Below are 16862 nucleotides of genomic sequence, written 5' to 3'. Positions count from 1 at the left end.
GGGTTTTAAATACATAACAATACATTGCAGAAAAATCGTATTCAAATATATGTATTGAAAATATATTGAAGAAAGTTTGTACAACTTTTGATACTTTTTGATTTGAATTTTGTATATGAGAGGCCCGGTTTGGAGGGAGACGGTTCCTTCACAATTTGTTTACCTGGAGGCAATTGGACTCTTAGTGTATGTGGTAGTGTGCCTTACAGGTAAACGAAGGTAGCCTTTCATGTGGTAAACAATAGCTTTGTATGACTTGACAATTCAATCTAACTATTGTAAACTTTATTACATACAATTGTATTATATATTGCACTACAAATTCATTAATGTATAACATATATTTGAATATGTAGAACATGGTTGTTGTAAGAAAATAATGTTGATAAATGATTTATATATTTGTTGATATTGAATTAAATAAAACATAAAAACAAAAAATAAAGAATAAATAAAAGTAACAATGAGATATTGTTGACATTTTAGCACTATGATAATCAATATATTATGAAATGTATAAATTCATGCAAAAAAACGGTAGGTGGTGAATTTTAAATAGACAACAACAAAAAAAGGTCAAATTTCCTCAAACCGTTTGGTATAAACAAGTTGCCTCCCTTTGGAGCAAAACTGTTAAAAACAGATGAAATTACTTTGCTACGTTTTTCTCTCTCTGGGATAACCAGTAATTTACTCTTTAAATAATAATTCAAAACCCTGTAATACATTCCTATCAAAAGGCACTTTCAAGCGTTCAAACGGACATTTTTTTAAAACAACGAACATGGACAAAACTGTAGCTTCAACAAAAGGTGAGAAATGTGGTATATTTAATTTTGAATTTTCTATACTGTAATGTACTGCATACATAATTCAAAGGGAAACTGAATTTAGTATAGGATATTTGGAATTACATTGGAATTTCAGTTGAAGATGATTCCAAAAATGTCAACACGAATATTATATTTTGCGATTTGACGTGATATAAATAACACAAACAGTAGTTGGTGTTAAATGTATATGTTCCATCTGGGAGAGTGGATATGGATGGCAAGCCGGACAGAGAATGTACCACATGGATTTCCTCCACGGTGGGAGAATCATTCATGCTCGCAATAAATCATAAGTAGAACTCTCTCTTAATCCTTTCCTCTTCAATGCAGAAAGGTTTATTGGATTTCAGTGTGAATCTTCTTGAGTAAAGTTGACGAATTCCTTTGACATTCCTTTGTCCTTTTTATACGCCCTTCATTAGACGGGACGTAATTATGTTATGGCACTGTCCCTGCATCTATCTGGTTGGCTGACTGTCCGTCCGAGATCATGTTTTCTGGATTTTTTTCCGTAACGGATGAATGTACAACTTCGAAATTTGGTTACAATTTCTCCATCAAAAGACAAAAGAGCAAGTTTGTATTTCAACTGGATTGGTCCGTCCTTGACTTACTTTATAGCTATAAGTAGACCAAAGGGTTTCCAAACTCTTTTCGTTACAGATACCGATATTGCCTTGAAATTTACACATAAGCTTCCTCTCAGAGGAAAAGTTCAATTTGCATTTCAGCTAGATTGGCTTCTCCGTCCGTGACCTACATGTACATTAGGATTAAAAGTAGGTTAAACAGTTTTCAGGACTTTTTTCATTATAGATAAAGATATTGCCCTGAAATTTAGTCACATACTTCCTCTTGGAGACATACAACTTCAGTTTGTATTTCCGCTGGATTGGTCCGTCCTTGACCTACTTTCGGGCTAAAAATAGGTCAAACAGTTTTCCGTGCTTTTTTCATTACGGATACAGATATTGCCCTGATATTTAGTCGTAGGCTTCCTCTTGGAGCAATACATTCAACTTTAGTTTGCATTTCAGCTGAATTGATTAATCCTTGACCAACTTTTGGGCTGAAATTAAGCCAAACTGTTTTCCGGAGGATTTGTTCATAACGGATACAGATATTGCCTTAAGATTTAGTCACATACTTTCTCTTGGAGGAATACAAGAGTAGTTAGTATTTCAGCTTGATTGGTCTATTCATGACCTACTTTAACGCATAAAATTAAGTCAAACAGTTTTTCGGACTTCTTTCATTACGGGTAAAGATATTGCCTTAATATTTAGTCACAGGCTTCCCCTTGGAGGAATACAAGTTCAGTTTGCATTTCAGCTGGATTGGTCTATCGTTGACCTACTATACACTATGATTTATTTTAGGGGTAGAAGGTCAAAAAGTTTTCCAGTCACAGGTATTGCTATATTTTGTCACAACCTCCCTCTCAGAGAAATACATTACCACTTCAAATTTCAGACATTTCAACTGAATTGGTGCACCATGACCTACTTCAAGGCTAAAAGTAGATGAAATTGTTTCCTGGACTTTATCTGTCATAGATACAGATATCGCATTGACATTTTGTCACAACCTCCCTCTCAGAGAAATACATATTCAGTTCACATGTCAAATGGATTGATGACCTACTTTAAAGTTTTTCTGATCAGAATGTGTGTGGTATCAATTCAGAGTGCGTGATATGCTTTCAAGTTTAATTTCACTGTCCTACGGGCGTATGTTGTACCGTTTGCTGTACTGTTGTTCAATCAGTTAACCATAATTCTCCTTAAATATTCACTTGATAACTACTTAACTTTTCTGAAATGGAATGCACAAGAATCTTCACATACAAAATGAAGATAATGAACAGCGATCAATCTCATAACTCCTATAAGGAATACAAAATTAATAGCTGGACAAACACCGACCCCTGGACACACCAGAGGTAGGATCAGGTACCTAGGTGCTTAATACTTGGATATTTATTGAACTTTAAAGTTAACGGCAAACTAACAACTCAACTTCATGACAAACGGAATTATTTCAGCTTCTCTTTGTGAACTTCCCATATTAATCATATACAGGTAAGACCGCGGTAGCTCAATCCCGCGGGGGGAGCGCGGAAACGAGGTGAGATCAGGTGCCTAGGAGGAGTAAGCATCCCCTATAACGATCAAATCTACCAAGAGAAACTGTCATTGGGTCTAATGCTGTCTTTTAAGCCATTCTTTGCACACTGATATTGATTACAGATTATAGCCGTTTACCAGATTGATATATAAGGCTCACGGAGAGTGTGACCGGTCAACAGGGGATGGTTACTCCTCTGGATACATGATTACACCTCTAGTGTTTGGTATTGTTTATATTGATTATAAGATTGATAACTGCAAGTTATCTTTACCATTACCTTTCCATTCTTTAAATTTATAGATCTTTAATTTCATATATAGAGCAATATCACACACACACACACACACACACACACACACACACACACACATATATATATATATATATATACATGTATATATGTATATATATATATATATATGTGTGTGTGTGTGTGTGTGTGTTTGTGTGTGTGTGTGTGTGTGTGTGTAAAATGCAGATACTTTGGATATATTGTGCACATTCCATTTTGTATGAATCAACATGGCCATATCTATTCATACTATACATCTAGGCCCTCTAGGATGAGTGCGGTACCTCTCATTGAAAAATCATCACTCATCAAAATAGTGCTACATTTTTTCTTATAAAATTTAAGCAATCTGTCTATTGATTTGTCATTTGTAAAAATTGTATGGTGATTTTTTTTTTCTTAAATACAAAGAGAAAATATCATCAAATGAGCCGTTCGTAGCAAAAAAGGCCCTTATCTTATCCAACAATATTTTTCAAAAACATCATAATGAAAAATACGTGACGTCACTTTTCGCATACTTGTAAAGGAAATGATCAGAATTACCAATCACGAGTTGGTTGTCTTCTTTGATTGAATATTATATTTTAACGACAATTAATATTGCTCTAATATTTTTGATGAATTTATAGATTAGTTAATTATAGGGATTCTAAAAAAAAATCTGGCGCCGAAGACAAACTTACTACTGGTACAATAATTTTCTTTCTGGAGTACGCAGATCTTTTGTCCTTGCTTTGCTTATAAAACGTACGTTCTTGCCTCTGGATTTATTACTTTTAATCATCGCCATTATTGTTATTGCCTTACCCTAAGAAGAGTCATTTACGGAATAATGACTCTTTTTTAGTATTTTAAGGTAGTTAATGGACTTCAAAGTCAAAGATTTTCATATAACAATGTTCTACAATGACTACGTCTCCTGATTCCTAAATGTTACATGTAGCAATTCAAAAACACATTTGAACGGTATTCTTATTTATAAGATATTTGCTATTGATAGCTTTAGGATGGATTTTGTCATTTTCTAGACAAGTTAGAAGATATCCACCTTATCTTTTTTTTCAGTTCTAAAACACAATAATAATTCATTTAGCTACATTACCCTTTCTTGCTTACAGACGAACAATGCAATACTGTATCTAACGACAAATGAATCGAAAGAGCTTGAATTATAGCGGACTTTGTTTTGTGTAATTAGCGGTGTCGTAAATTATCAGTTTATTTCCACGCCTTTTTTTTTCAGGGGAAGAAACTCATAAAAAGAAACGATTCTCCAAAACTTTAGAAATATTGTAATTGGTATACATTAGAGAGTATAAAACATTTTTATGGTGGTTTGAATTACCTACTTCCTACCAATATTCATTTACAAGGAAAAGCAATATTCTACAATATCAGTGAATAACTAAGCAAATAAAATCTATGCTAAAGTTGATACCAGTTTTATTAATATTTATTTATTGTAGGTCTACGTATACATGTATATGTTAAGTTTTGGATGTTGAAGTTATTTTACCTACAACGATCTTTCTTACTTTGAATACTCATATGGAACCGCCTTGATAACGCATTCTTCATCGCACCTAAAAAAAATAATGGACAACTCCTTCTTGCTCTAACGTACTCAGTTCGTTATGATCTAGTTTTTGTTATGCTTCTTTGTGTTGAAAACAAATAAAGTTTTTCAAAATTAAGTTTGATGGAATCTATGAGTTTTCTAACATTAACTTCCGAGGCGACGTTTACAATAGACACATTGATCAGAAGTCACAGTTCTTTTTGGTAATGGGGACATTATGTTAGCATGTTTGATACCTATTTGATCAATTATTGCTGCCCAGAGTTGTTGTTTTTTATTTGTTTGAACAGCATTTTATTCATGTATATATAGAAACTAGATAATAAATATGATTAGACAACAGGAAAACTGCTTAGTATGTAAACCCTTTCCATGGTCAGAGGTCAGTTAGGACAGAAGTTGATTAACATACATGCAGTACATGAAAATATCAACAAAATATCTGAACAAAAATGAAATATATTACAAATTAAACAATTATCAATAAAGGGGAATACAATTACTTGCCGTATATGGTAAGAATATAACACATACATACAACAATTCGGATTCAGAAATGTGTTTAGCTCTACAGTGAAGTATTGAGTGAGTACATACATGTATGTACATACATTTTGAACAACAGTATCAACTACTGAATCTCTTACTTTTTTCAATGAAGGAATGGATTGTATGAAATATATATTTAATAATACAAAACGATTCACCTATGAAATCAAACACCAATAATATTTCGACTGTAACAAGGGTATTAATAATTATTAACTTTAAAAAAATATTAAAGAGTATTTCTCTTTGTACAATGTAATATGGAAATTCTAGAAAGTGTTGAGTCCCTTTTCCTCCTTACTGTAGAGGATCCAGGTTTGAAATCCATAGAACAGTGTGCTAAGAACACATACCTCGTAGATTTTGATATTTGCATACTTTCCAATTCTGACGAGATTACCGTCAAAATTGGAAAGGCTGCAACAACTTTTGTTTTTCTCTATGGGAAAATGTTTCAATCAAATATATATATATATATATAGAGAGAGAGAGAGAGAGAGAGAGAGAGAGAGAGAGAGAGATAATAGTTACTTTTCGCAATGATCGGTAAAAGTATAGGTAAAAAATAAAAATGAAACACGAAGACGTTTAGTAAAGCTTTAGCGCTTTCATTTCAAATCTTCAGCAGCTTTACATTAGTAACATAGCGACGTTACATCACAAACAGCGGAACGTTAAAATTAAACAAATCTAGATGTCATTACATACTGACTGTTGAAACGTATTGTTCATTGTGACCTCATAGTAAAGCAAAACAAATGTCGACGTCATAAGACACTGAACGTTACAACATAGTGTTTACAGTGATGTCATTATAAATTAATGCGTGAAAACATTTTCATTTACAAAATGTTGATGCACCAGATGCGCATTTCGACAAATAATGTCTCTTTAGTGATGCTCAACCGAAATCTTTGAAATCCGAAATAACAATCAAGTTTTAAAACTATTTGGTCAAATGCTGTCTGACGTGTTTCATACCGATTGTTAAGCTGTTCTTGGCACACTGATTTCGACTGCGGATAACTCCGTTTACCTGATCAGGATATAGGGCTCACGGCGGGTGTGACCGGTCAACAGGGAATTCTTACTCCTCCTAGGCACCTGATCCCACCTCTAGTGTGTCCAGGGGTCCGTGTTTGCCCAACTATCTATTTTGTATTGCTTATAGGAGTTATGAGATTGATCACTGTTCGTTATCTTCACCTTGCATAGCGGAAAACAGCGTGCCAAAATAAGTGGAGTCAAATTCGTCTAAGGATAAGAGCTATGCATGAGGGAGATAATCCTTAATTTCGAAATGAATTTCTAAATTTTATAACAGCAATTAAATATACATCCGTATTTTCAAGCTAGTAAGTCCACCAGCAGAGGCCTCGACCCAGGGATCTGTAATGACGTCTAGATTTGTTTAATTTTAACGTTCCACTGTTAGTGATGTACAGTACACGACACGAGTTTTATACACCCCACCGTGGAAAGACCACGGTGGAAAATCCACGGAGATACACCGTGTCCTCCGTGTTCCACGGTGTGTGTTATTTGCGAATACACACAGCTGCTAAGAGCTTTGTTCTGGCCACGGGCGCCTTGCGGGAGATGTTAAAATGTGCCGCAGGCCAAATAATCAAGATATGGGTGGAATTTTAAGAAAAGAAAAAATGTCAATATTTTCCCCTCTTATACTTATATTGTTTTTCAGCATCTTGAACCGATTCCAACGATACCAAACACTTTATATTATGTTTTTAAGAAAACCTGGTTTTGACTTTTTTTCTTTTAGTCTTCTTTCTTCATTAAAATATTCTTAAATTCTATGTTAAAATAATGCGTACTTGCAGGCAATTCCTGTTTTGAATGCGAATTAGTATATTCAGTAAATGAAAAACACACATGTACAACATGTGATAGGGATATTTAATAATTACCGATGTGCTCTCTCTCTCTCTCTCTCTCTCTCTCTCTCTCTCTCTCTCTCTCTCTCTGACAAATGCGCTGTTTAATATAATTACCTCCATCATATTGTGTTGATATGCATCTTGACAAATATAACTTGATCCAATATAGACATTAGAGCATTATATATGATTAACAAATTGGAATTAATTTATTACGTAATTAATAGAAGCAAAAATACAAACCATCGAATGATTTATTTTTGAAATCCCGAGTTAATAACATTCGACTGAGATTTATGTTCGAAGTACTTTGATAGAGGTTTTCATAAAAAAAAATGTTCATCGGGAGTGTCTGGATAATGCAATGATTTTTGTATAATAAGTATATACCATGCAAATTCCTAGGGTCTTTCTCACAGTATAACTAAATTACGGTTAGCTAGTTTGGGTTTTGACTTCTCATGAAAAGTGTGAAATATATTGGGTCGGCGCGATATCAGATCTAGTCTAAGATCACGGGTATCTTACGCCGACCCAATATATTTCACACTTTCCGCAAGAAGCTAAGCACTTCAGTTGATTTCAAATACACGGATTAGCTGACCCCCATTGTTCTACTGAGGCGAAAACCCCTTCGAATTTGCATGGAATGTACAAGTTATACACAGGTCATTGTTATAGTCATACATCATAGTACCGCTAATCCGACAAACATTTTTTTTTTTTTTTTTGAATAAGTTATTGAATGACGAAGTATGACCAAACTGCAATTGAACTTTATAGAGCCCCGTGCTAATATTACTTATATTTTTCAATGTATCAGAAGGGGTATGTTGCCGGTTAAGTTGTGTAAATTTCTTGACAAGCAACAAAATAACAACAAAAATGGTGCTTAAATTGTCCGATTACGAAAACCTTTCAAGTTTTCAAAGTACACCCTCTCCGATTCTACGTGCTCGTAATCAATATTTAAGGATGTAAATCCTCGGTGTCAAATGCAACTAGTTCATAAAAAAAAACTAATATAAATATAAACAGAAATGACTTAACGATTATTTGCTTTTATTCATATACGCTATCGATTATTAAAATCTTTAATTTAATCTTTAGATGCATTAGATAATGAAAGCAAGAGAGAGAGAGAGAGAGAGAGAGAGAGAGAGAATTGGTAATCATTAATTATAATATTCATGAATGTATGCAGATACGGGAAGTTTAATACGTTCAGTATAAATCTTGAAAGTACAATTTCTTTCTGATTAATTAATCAGAAAGAAATTGTATCCATCCCCTTTCATTCTGATATTTTTTTTTTATTTCCCATTTTGTTTTCTTTACATGTTAAATTTTTCGGCTGGTCCGGGTTAGGACTAATGAATGAGTCCCCCCCCCCCCCTTTCTAAAACGATGTTACGTGCTTAGCTGTCTATCTTCCTCTCAGTCAAAAATAAAATAAATACATGCTATATATACTGCAACATCATTGGATTTACTGGATAATTTTTCGATTGCACCTTCATAATACATGTTAATGCAAGCGGACTATCTAGGCTTCTTTTTTTCATCTTCGTTAGCCGAGATTATTCGTGCACGAATGCACAGTTGACTCAAAACCCATTGCTAGCGGAGATTAAATGAATTTTACCCCTGTATTATGTTATAACTGACCAAAACCTAGTACGTTTGTTTTACAACTTTCATTCAGAAGACACGCAAGTTATTGAGTTACTGAATAAACGAGAAAACGTCTGCATTTTTATTTTAATCGTTGTCAACTCTTTACTTTGTGATATTTCAAGACTACATGTACTCAATTCAATTTATTGAATCTCATCACCATTATGCAATGGTATACAAAAATATAAAGACAAAAAGCTGTTATATATACATTTAGTAAATAATACATGCGTGTAATAAAGTATTTATCAAGTTAGAAAAAAAAACTTTAAAAAACGTGTTATTATTAATGTGAAGTATGGGCATTCTAATGAAATTTTCTTAATGAAAGTACGGAGTTTTCTAAAGGTTTGTTTAAAAGTAAAGATAGTTTTAATATTTATTTGTTTAAGTGATAAAAATTTGATTCTTTGCTCACATTGCTTCACAGTTGAGTAGATAATGAAATTCATATCCAATGTAAACATGTACATGTATAAAGCTGACCTTAATCACATATTCTTAATTACAATGAAAACTTTACGTAAAAATAAACTATTGCTTATGGTACACATTTCTTTGAACTGCTGTTTATCAAATTGAAATTACTGGCATGTGATTGTCGTTGTTCATGACCCTTCTTTTATTTGGTGAAATTGTGCTGCACGTGCCGTGAAACAATGTACCGACGAGTGGTAGGAATAACACAGGTGTTTATATACAGGATGTCGAGAATTTGGGCGTTTCATAAAAAGATGTGAACGTCTGCAGGGAAGTCTACATACGGATATGAACCGAAAACACCAACGTATCATTAAACAACAATTACAAGAATTGAATGATTTATAGCTAATTTCTAAATAAGTAATGGGGTGAGGGCATGTATGCTGGCCAAGTGAAAAGGTTTTTTGGGTGAATCATTTCGGAAATTATTTCTTTGTTTTATCACACGGAGGTACACGATGGCATCGACGGAGGTACAGGTGACATCCACGGAGATGCGCGGTGGCATCCACGGAGATCCTCCGTGGACTTCAATGTCTAGCTCGCGCGGAAAAATAGGACTTCAAAGGTGCCGACAATTTTAAAGGTCCACCGTGTTTGGGGCAAATTTGTTCCACCGCGTTGCGTGGAACACGCATAAAACTTGTGTCGTGTACTGTAACGTCACTATGTTACTAAATGTAAAGCTTCTGAAGATTTGAAATGAGAGCGCTAAAGCTTTACTAAACGGCATCGTGTCTCATTTTTATTTTTTACCTATATATATATATATATAAGAATATGAAAATATGTCACCTAGTAAAGGAGCACGATTCGTGCCCATAGGAATTCCAACAAACTGTTGGAAGAACTGATCGCAAAAGACTACGAAGATATTGTCAATGAGGAACTCCAACACCTTTTGATATTAACTTTAGAGTTCTTGTGCGTAGAATCCGAGTGGTGTTTAGCAATGTGAATTTTAATGACTGATCACTAGACATAAATATTTCCTTTTTCCATTTTTGCTGAACAAGTAACTGTTTATGCTGTCAAAACATCAGTCTACATGTATATTAGTTTGTTATTTTGAGTTTGTATACATATTAAAATGAAGTCAGGGGAAAATACAGAAAGTTTCCCTACCCTCCTCGAGCAGATGATGTGATTAGTCATGGTCCTATTGTTTTTAGGAGATTTTTTTAAAATTATATATATATATATATATATATATATATATATATATATATATATAATCCAAATAGAAAGAGTTGATATCACACAGTCAAAATAATTCAATAAAAAAGCAGGAAAATATGCAGTTCCAAAATATATTTAAATATATTTTGGAACTGTATATTTTCCTGCTTTTTTTATTGACTTATATATATATATATATATATATATATATATATATATATATATATATATATATATATTGATTAAAACATTGATTAACTATTATTACCCCAGCCTTCAACCTGACGCATGATTTGAAGAAATTTAAATATACCGATACTTGCATGTTGATATGACTAATCATATCCTTGCTGTCCATGGGAACATTTTCAAGAATTTTCCCTAAATACTTATTTGTAAATCTCTGATCCTTTAGTGTGAATTTGCACAATGTATGGAAGATTTCAATGAAGTCAATTTTTTCAAGCTCAGTGGAACTTGAGAAGAATATTTCCAACTGATCCATCTTATTTTTACCTTTTCTTCATTATCTCTTCTTATAATAGGGTAAACTTGATCCTTCATTTGAACAACTTTGAATTTCTCAAACTCATGAATGTACTCATCCAAGTTTGTTGAAATTGGTCCCGAAACTTGAGAGAAGTCAAAATTGTGTAAAGTATACAAAATGATGGAGAGGCAGAGGTACACATAACGGGCAATAGGTTATAAGAAAAGCTTACTTGGACTTATAGTTCAAGTGACCTAAAACTTGAGTCAAGAGAGGTAGAATAAGATCCGAATTTTATTTCGAAGTATATTCTAATAAAATGTATGCCTAAAACATTAGAAATTCAATAGTAACCATAGGTCCTTCTTGTTGTTGCTTTTATTTTGTAAATTATATTCGAAAAATTAAGTACAAAAATCACTTGATGCGATCTCATTAAAAATATATGTCTATTTGTTGTCTCTTTTTGCGGAGTGACATACAGTTATTCATCTTAATTCAAATAAATTGAATTTGATCAACAATGTATTTCCGAAGTCACCATATGTTTGTGCCTGATATCCATTATTAGCGCTTTCAACCTTTCTGTGCCTATCGTTACTGTTCTGTTTATCAAGGTGAAGATAACGAACAGTGATCAATCTCATAACTCTTATAAAGGTGAAGATAACGAACAGTGATCAATCTCATAACTCTTATAAAGGTGAAGATAACGAACAGTGATCAATCTCATAACTCTTATAAAGGTGAAGATAACGAACAGTGATCAATCTCATAACTCTTATAAAGGTGAAGATAACGAACAGTGATCAATCTCATAACTCTTATAAAGGTGAAGATAACGAACAGTGATCAATCTCATAACTCTTATAAAGGTGAAGATAACGAACAGTGATCAATCTCATAACTCTTATAAAGGTGATGATAACGAACAGTGATCAATCTCATAACTCTTATAAAGGTGAAGATAACGAACAGTGATCAATCTCATAACTCTTATAAAGGTGAAGATAACGAACAGTGATCAATCTCATAACTCTTATAAAGGTGATGATAACGAACAGTGATCAATCTCATAACTCTTATAAAGGTGAAGATAACGAACAGTGATCAATCTCATAACTCTTATAAAGGTGATGATAACGAACAGTGATCAATCTCATAACTCTTATAAAGGTGATGATAACGAACAGTGATCAATCTCATAACTCTTATAAAGGTGAAGATAACGAACAGTGATCAATCTCATAACTCTTATAAAGGTGATGATAACGAACAGTGATCAATCTCATAACTCTTATAAAGGTGATGATAACGAACAGTGATCAATCTCATAACTCTTATAAAGGTGAAGATAACGAACAGTGATCAATCTCATAACTCTTATAAAGGTGATGATAACGAACAGTGATCAATCTCATAACTCTTATAAAGGTGATGATAACGAACAGTGATCAATCTCATAACTCTTATAAAGGTGAAGATAACGAACAGTGATCAATCTCATAACTCTTATAAAGGTGAAGATAACGAACAGTGATCAATCTCATAACTCTTATAAAGGTGAAGATAACGAACAGTGATCAATCTCATAACTCTTATAAAGGTGAAGATAACGAACAGTGATCAATCTCATAACTCTTATAAAGGTGAAGATAACGAACAGTGATCAATCTCATAACTCTTATAAAGGTGAAGATAACGAACAGTGATCAATCTCATAACTCTTATAAAGGTGATGATAACGAACAGTGATCAATCTCATAACTCTTATAAAGGTGAAGATAACGAACAGTGATCAATCTCATAACTCTTATAAAGGTGATGATAACGAACAGTGATCAATCTCATAACTCTTATAAAGGTGATGATAACGAACAGTGATCAATCTCATAACTCTTATAAAGGTGATGATAACGAACAGTGATCAATCTCATAACTCTTATAAAGGTGAAGATAACGAACAGTGATCAATCTCATAACTCTTATAAAGGTGAAGATAACGAACAGTGATCAATCTCATAACTCTTATAAAGGTGATGATAACGAACAGTGATCAATCTCATAACTCTTATAAAGGTGATGATAACGAACAGTGATCAATCTCATAACTCTTATAAAGGTGAAGATAACGAACAGTGATCAATCTCATAACTCTTATAAAGGTGATGATAACGAACAGTGATCAATCTCATAACTCTTATAAAGGTGATGATAACGAACAGTGATCAATCTCATAACTCTTATAAAGGTGATGATAACGAACAGTGATCAATCTCATAACTCTTATAAAGGTGATGATAACGAACAGTGATCAATCTCATAACTCTTATAAAGGTGAAGATAACGAACAGTGATCAATCTCATAACTCTTATAAAGGTGAAGATAACGAACAGTGATCAATCTCATAACTCTTATAAAGGTGAAGATAACGAACAGTGATCAATCTCATAACTCTTATAAAGGTGAAGATAACGAACAGTGATCAATCTCATAACTCTTATAAAGGTGAAGATAACGAACAGTGATCAATCTCATAACTCTTATAAAGGTGAAGATAACGAACAGTGATCAATCTCATAACTCTTATAAAGGTGATGATAACGAACAGTGATCAATCTCATAACTCTTATAAAGGTGATGATAACGAACAGTGATCAATCTCATAACTCTTATAAAGGTGAAGATAACGAACAGTGATCAATCTCATAACTCTTATAAAGGTGATGATAACGAACAGCGATCAATCTCATAACTCTTATAAAGGTGATGATAACGAACAGCGATCAATCTCATAACTCTTATAAGCAATACAAAATAGAGAGTTTCCTTCCCTTTCCGCCAAAAAAGCATTCGACGTCTTTAGACGAATCGCAAAGTTTAATAGCCCATCATATTCATCATCTTGAAGCATGATCACATGTGACCCTGCGTAATTGACCTTTGACCTTTTACGGAGTTATTTGACTTTACGAAAACTTCCTTGTTATTGCTATTCTTTTTCAATAGTAAAAGATCAAACCTTTGCTGAAACATAGAGGTGACTTAGTCGAATTCATATGAGCATTAAACAAAAGGATTCGATGACACTTATGAGGAGTTATTATTGCCTCTTAAAGTCTACAATTTCTATGTAAAAGATATCATACACAAGACCTATTTGTCGTACAGGCACGAGACCAACTGGAATGGGATCAGTAACCCTTGACCTTGAAAATCGCGTCAAGGTCTAGGGTCAAGGTCAGCCACAAATACCCGAGAATAGTTATATATTTTTCCTGCATGAGATACTTTCTAAATACAACAGGCATAAGTATTGCTTTCGTAGTCGGTTTTCACATAATTTATTACAACTCTGAATTTTGACCTTTCTGCAAATGACCGAGGCTCGTATTTAAAAACTTATTATTGCTACTTATAATACATTACACGTCATTGAGATAAGAAATTTTCACTAATGAATTCACTTTGAAACACCATTTCATGGAGAGGTTAACTGAAGGGGCCCAAGGGCCCTTAAGCATATATGTAGTCATTGCCCCTGCAAGTCTCCCAATATCATTATTTAAGCTTATAGCTTTTACGTTGACATAGGTAGAGACATGGGACCACTTACATTAAGCCTCATAACCTTTGATCTTCATAATAAAGTCAAGATCATCATCAAAATGACATTTTATCAAATTTCAAGGTATTTTAGAGTAATTTCAAATACAGTTTGTTATTTGACCATATAAAACATGGTGTTTTTTTTATAACATAGAGGGTGGAAAGCCCTCGAATTGTTCGCGAACATTTAGGATCACTAGTATTATATTTGTTACGATATATGTAATTGCAAAGGGGATTGAAATTCATTTCAAAATCCTCAATTTTAATGTAGACTATATCATCGCGAGAGACAACATGTGTCAGACGATAATATGTACATTAAAATCATGTATTCACGGTCGTTCTTGCTGAATGAAATCTTCCTTTTCATTGTGACGGTAAATGTATCAACTGTGAGATATTATAATACGTAACAATTTTCTGTAGTCGTGTGCGGAATTTCAGGTCTTCGGAATCATTCATTAAAGTGAATTTGACTCATTTTAAGAAAATCAAGATTGGTTTAAAATACATGAGCAAATGAAACGTTTGTGTTCATTATAGACTTCATCGCTGGGATAATAAGTTTTTTGGTATTGGAGAAACTGAAGCCAAAAGAATGGATCCTCAACAGCGCCTGGTACTAGAGTGCGTGTATATGGCCATGGAAGATGGTGGAATTACAAGGATACATCTCAATCGTTCGGATACAGGAGTTTATATAGGTGATTTAAATCAATATTTTGTTACCAGAATTATATTACTAGTTAAGGTACTTGTACGAAACCCAAACGTCAGTTTTATGATTTGTTCATTTACCACATTTTGTCCTCTGTTGAATTTGAATTTTAAGGTGCAAATCAAATACAAGGATGATTCTTAATCCTGAGGTTAAAGGTAAAATGGTAAAAGCTGCAAATATTTTATATTCCTTAGACCTATATATCATTACTGCTCCATCATTAAGATTTCTGATAAAATAGTTGCATGTTTCAAGATTTAAACGAAAATCTTTTAGATAACACGCGTTTTGTTTTTGTTTTTTTAACATATAATAAAAAGTGTCTGTTAGAAACACATACCTATTGTCTACGCATTGCAGCCCTTGTTTAGTAAGTTGTTGTAGTCTTTGTAGTAAACAAAGATCTGATCAGCTATTAATTTTAAGCTCTTGTGGCATTTTTCGATATTTTATCAATAAAGTATCAATTAAGGTGGCACATTACACTAGAATTTTATGCAATGGCTCGCTTTAGAACCTCGTATGAAGAATGATTTACGCATCGAAAGAGCATTAAACATTCTCAATTATTTTGTATGATTATTTGGGGGGAATTTCTCCGAAATAATAGAAAAGGGGATTTGTTTACAAATTCTAGAGTCCAAAGGAGTAAGCCCACGAAGTGTCAAAATCGGCCCTGTCACAGAAATTAATGAAATTTTGGAATATTATGTTTAAGTATCATACTTTGAATATAACAAGGAATTAATCCAAAATCTTTTGTAAATATGGCATTACAGAGGGTCAAATGTCATTATGCTAGAATGCAATTTTGTCCAAAAAAAATAACATGGGAGTTAATTCATGTTTTCTGTTTTCCATGTTCATCAACACATTGCCTTAATTAGATGTATCTTTTTCTTATTAATAAATTACAAATAATTGTTAACTAAATATATTATAGTTTGAACAAGTTTCTCGTCAAATATCATATTATATATATAATATTGCAGTTAACCCCCTCGCAGCGACAATCTTTTAACGTCACCAACAATTTATTGATTGACGTTCCCGCGGCAATTACATGTATGACATGTGCGCGTTGCCTCTTTCGACTTTTGTAATAATTAGATTGACCTGAGAGAGAGAGAGAGAGAGAGAGAGAGAGAGAGAGAGAGAGAGAGAGAGAGAGAGAGAGAAGAGGGATTCGAAAGGACATTAGGCACTGCATTTCCATATGGATGCAATGATAATGTATATGATGTGGGAAATAGAGAGTTGGACAAACACCCAACACCCCCCGATATACCAGAGGTGGGATCAGGTGCCTAGGATGTTACACTTTGTTTAAACTATCTGAAGATCAATCAAGTTTGTGAATTATTCAAACCCACCTCGGCCGATATTTACCAATTCATAACCCTATAATATTGTTT

The 16862-nt window shown here is 33.3% G+C and overlaps 1 protein-coding gene across 1 annotated transcript in view; it reads left to right on the top strand.

Annotated features, from left to right (window-relative positions):
* Window positions 1-16862, top strand: part of LOC125678569 (phthioceranic/hydroxyphthioceranic acid synthase-like) — a 41450-nt gene that overhangs the window by 5988 nt on the left and 18600 nt on the right. Inside the window, exons 2-3 of the mRNA XM_056156149.1 lie at window positions 10244-10259; window positions 15270-15430. Coding sequence (XP_056012124.1) covers window positions 10244-10259; window positions 15270-15430 — 177 coding nt within the window. The remainder of the gene's footprint in view (window positions 1-10243; window positions 10260-15269; window positions 15431-16862) is intronic.

This window comes from Ostrea edulis, chromosome 2 (genome assembly GCF_947568905.1).
Source record: "Ostrea edulis chromosome 2, xbOstEdul1.1, whole genome shotgun sequence".
Taxonomy (NCBI): domain Eukaryota; kingdom Metazoa; phylum Mollusca; class Bivalvia; order Ostreida; family Ostreidae; genus Ostrea; species Ostrea edulis.
Note: the sequence above shows the minus strand (reverse complement) of the source record. Positions and strands in the feature narration are given on the sequence as shown.